We start from the raw sequence: 398 nt of genomic DNA, 5'->3' as shown, positions 1-398 counted from the left end.
CTGCCCTGGGGCCCTCGTCTGCCCTGGGGCCCCCGTCTGCCCAGGAGGCCCTCCCCAACCCCCGTCTGTCCAGCTCATCTGCCCTGGGGCCCTCGTCTGCCCTGGGGCCCCCGTCTGCCCGGCTCCTCCGGCCTGGGACACCTGTCTGCCCAGCTCATCTGCCCTGGGGCCCTCGTCTGCCCTGGGGCCCCCGTCTGCCCAGGAGCCCCTCCCCAACCCCCGTCTGTCCAGCTCCTTGGCCCTGGGGCCCCCGTCTGCCCGGCTCCTCCGGCCTGGGACCCCTGTCTGCCCGGCTCATCTGCCCTGGGGCCCCCCATCTGCCCAGGAGCCCCTCCCCAACCTCCGTCTGCCCGGCTCCTCCGGCCCGGGCCCCCATCTGCCCGGCTCCTCTGCCCTGG

The 398-nt window shown here is 76.1% G+C and overlaps 1 protein-coding gene across 1 annotated transcript in view; it reads right to left on the bottom strand.

Moving 5' to 3' along the window:
• LOC113408510 (rRNA 2'-O-methyltransferase fibrillarin-like) overlaps positions 1 to 158 on the bottom strand; it is a gene marked incomplete at its 3' end in the record, with an annotated part of 385 nt that extends 227 nt beyond the window's left edge. Inside the window, 1 exon segment of the mRNA XM_026661773.1 lies at positions 60 to 158. Coding sequence (XP_026517558.1) covers positions 60 to 158 — 99 coding nt within the window.
• Positions 159 to 398: the final 240 nt, after the last annotated feature.

Source organism: Terrapene carolina, unplaced genomic scaffold (assembly GCF_002925995.2).
Source record: "Terrapene carolina triunguis isolate 2854851 unplaced genomic scaffold, T_m_triunguis-2.0 Scaffold16993, whole genome shotgun sequence".
NCBI classification, from domain to species: Eukaryota; Metazoa; Chordata; order Testudines; family Emydidae; genus Terrapene; species Terrapene triunguis.
The sequence above is the reverse complement of the archived record's forward strand: the minus strand, read 5'-3'. Positions and strand labels throughout refer to the sequence as shown.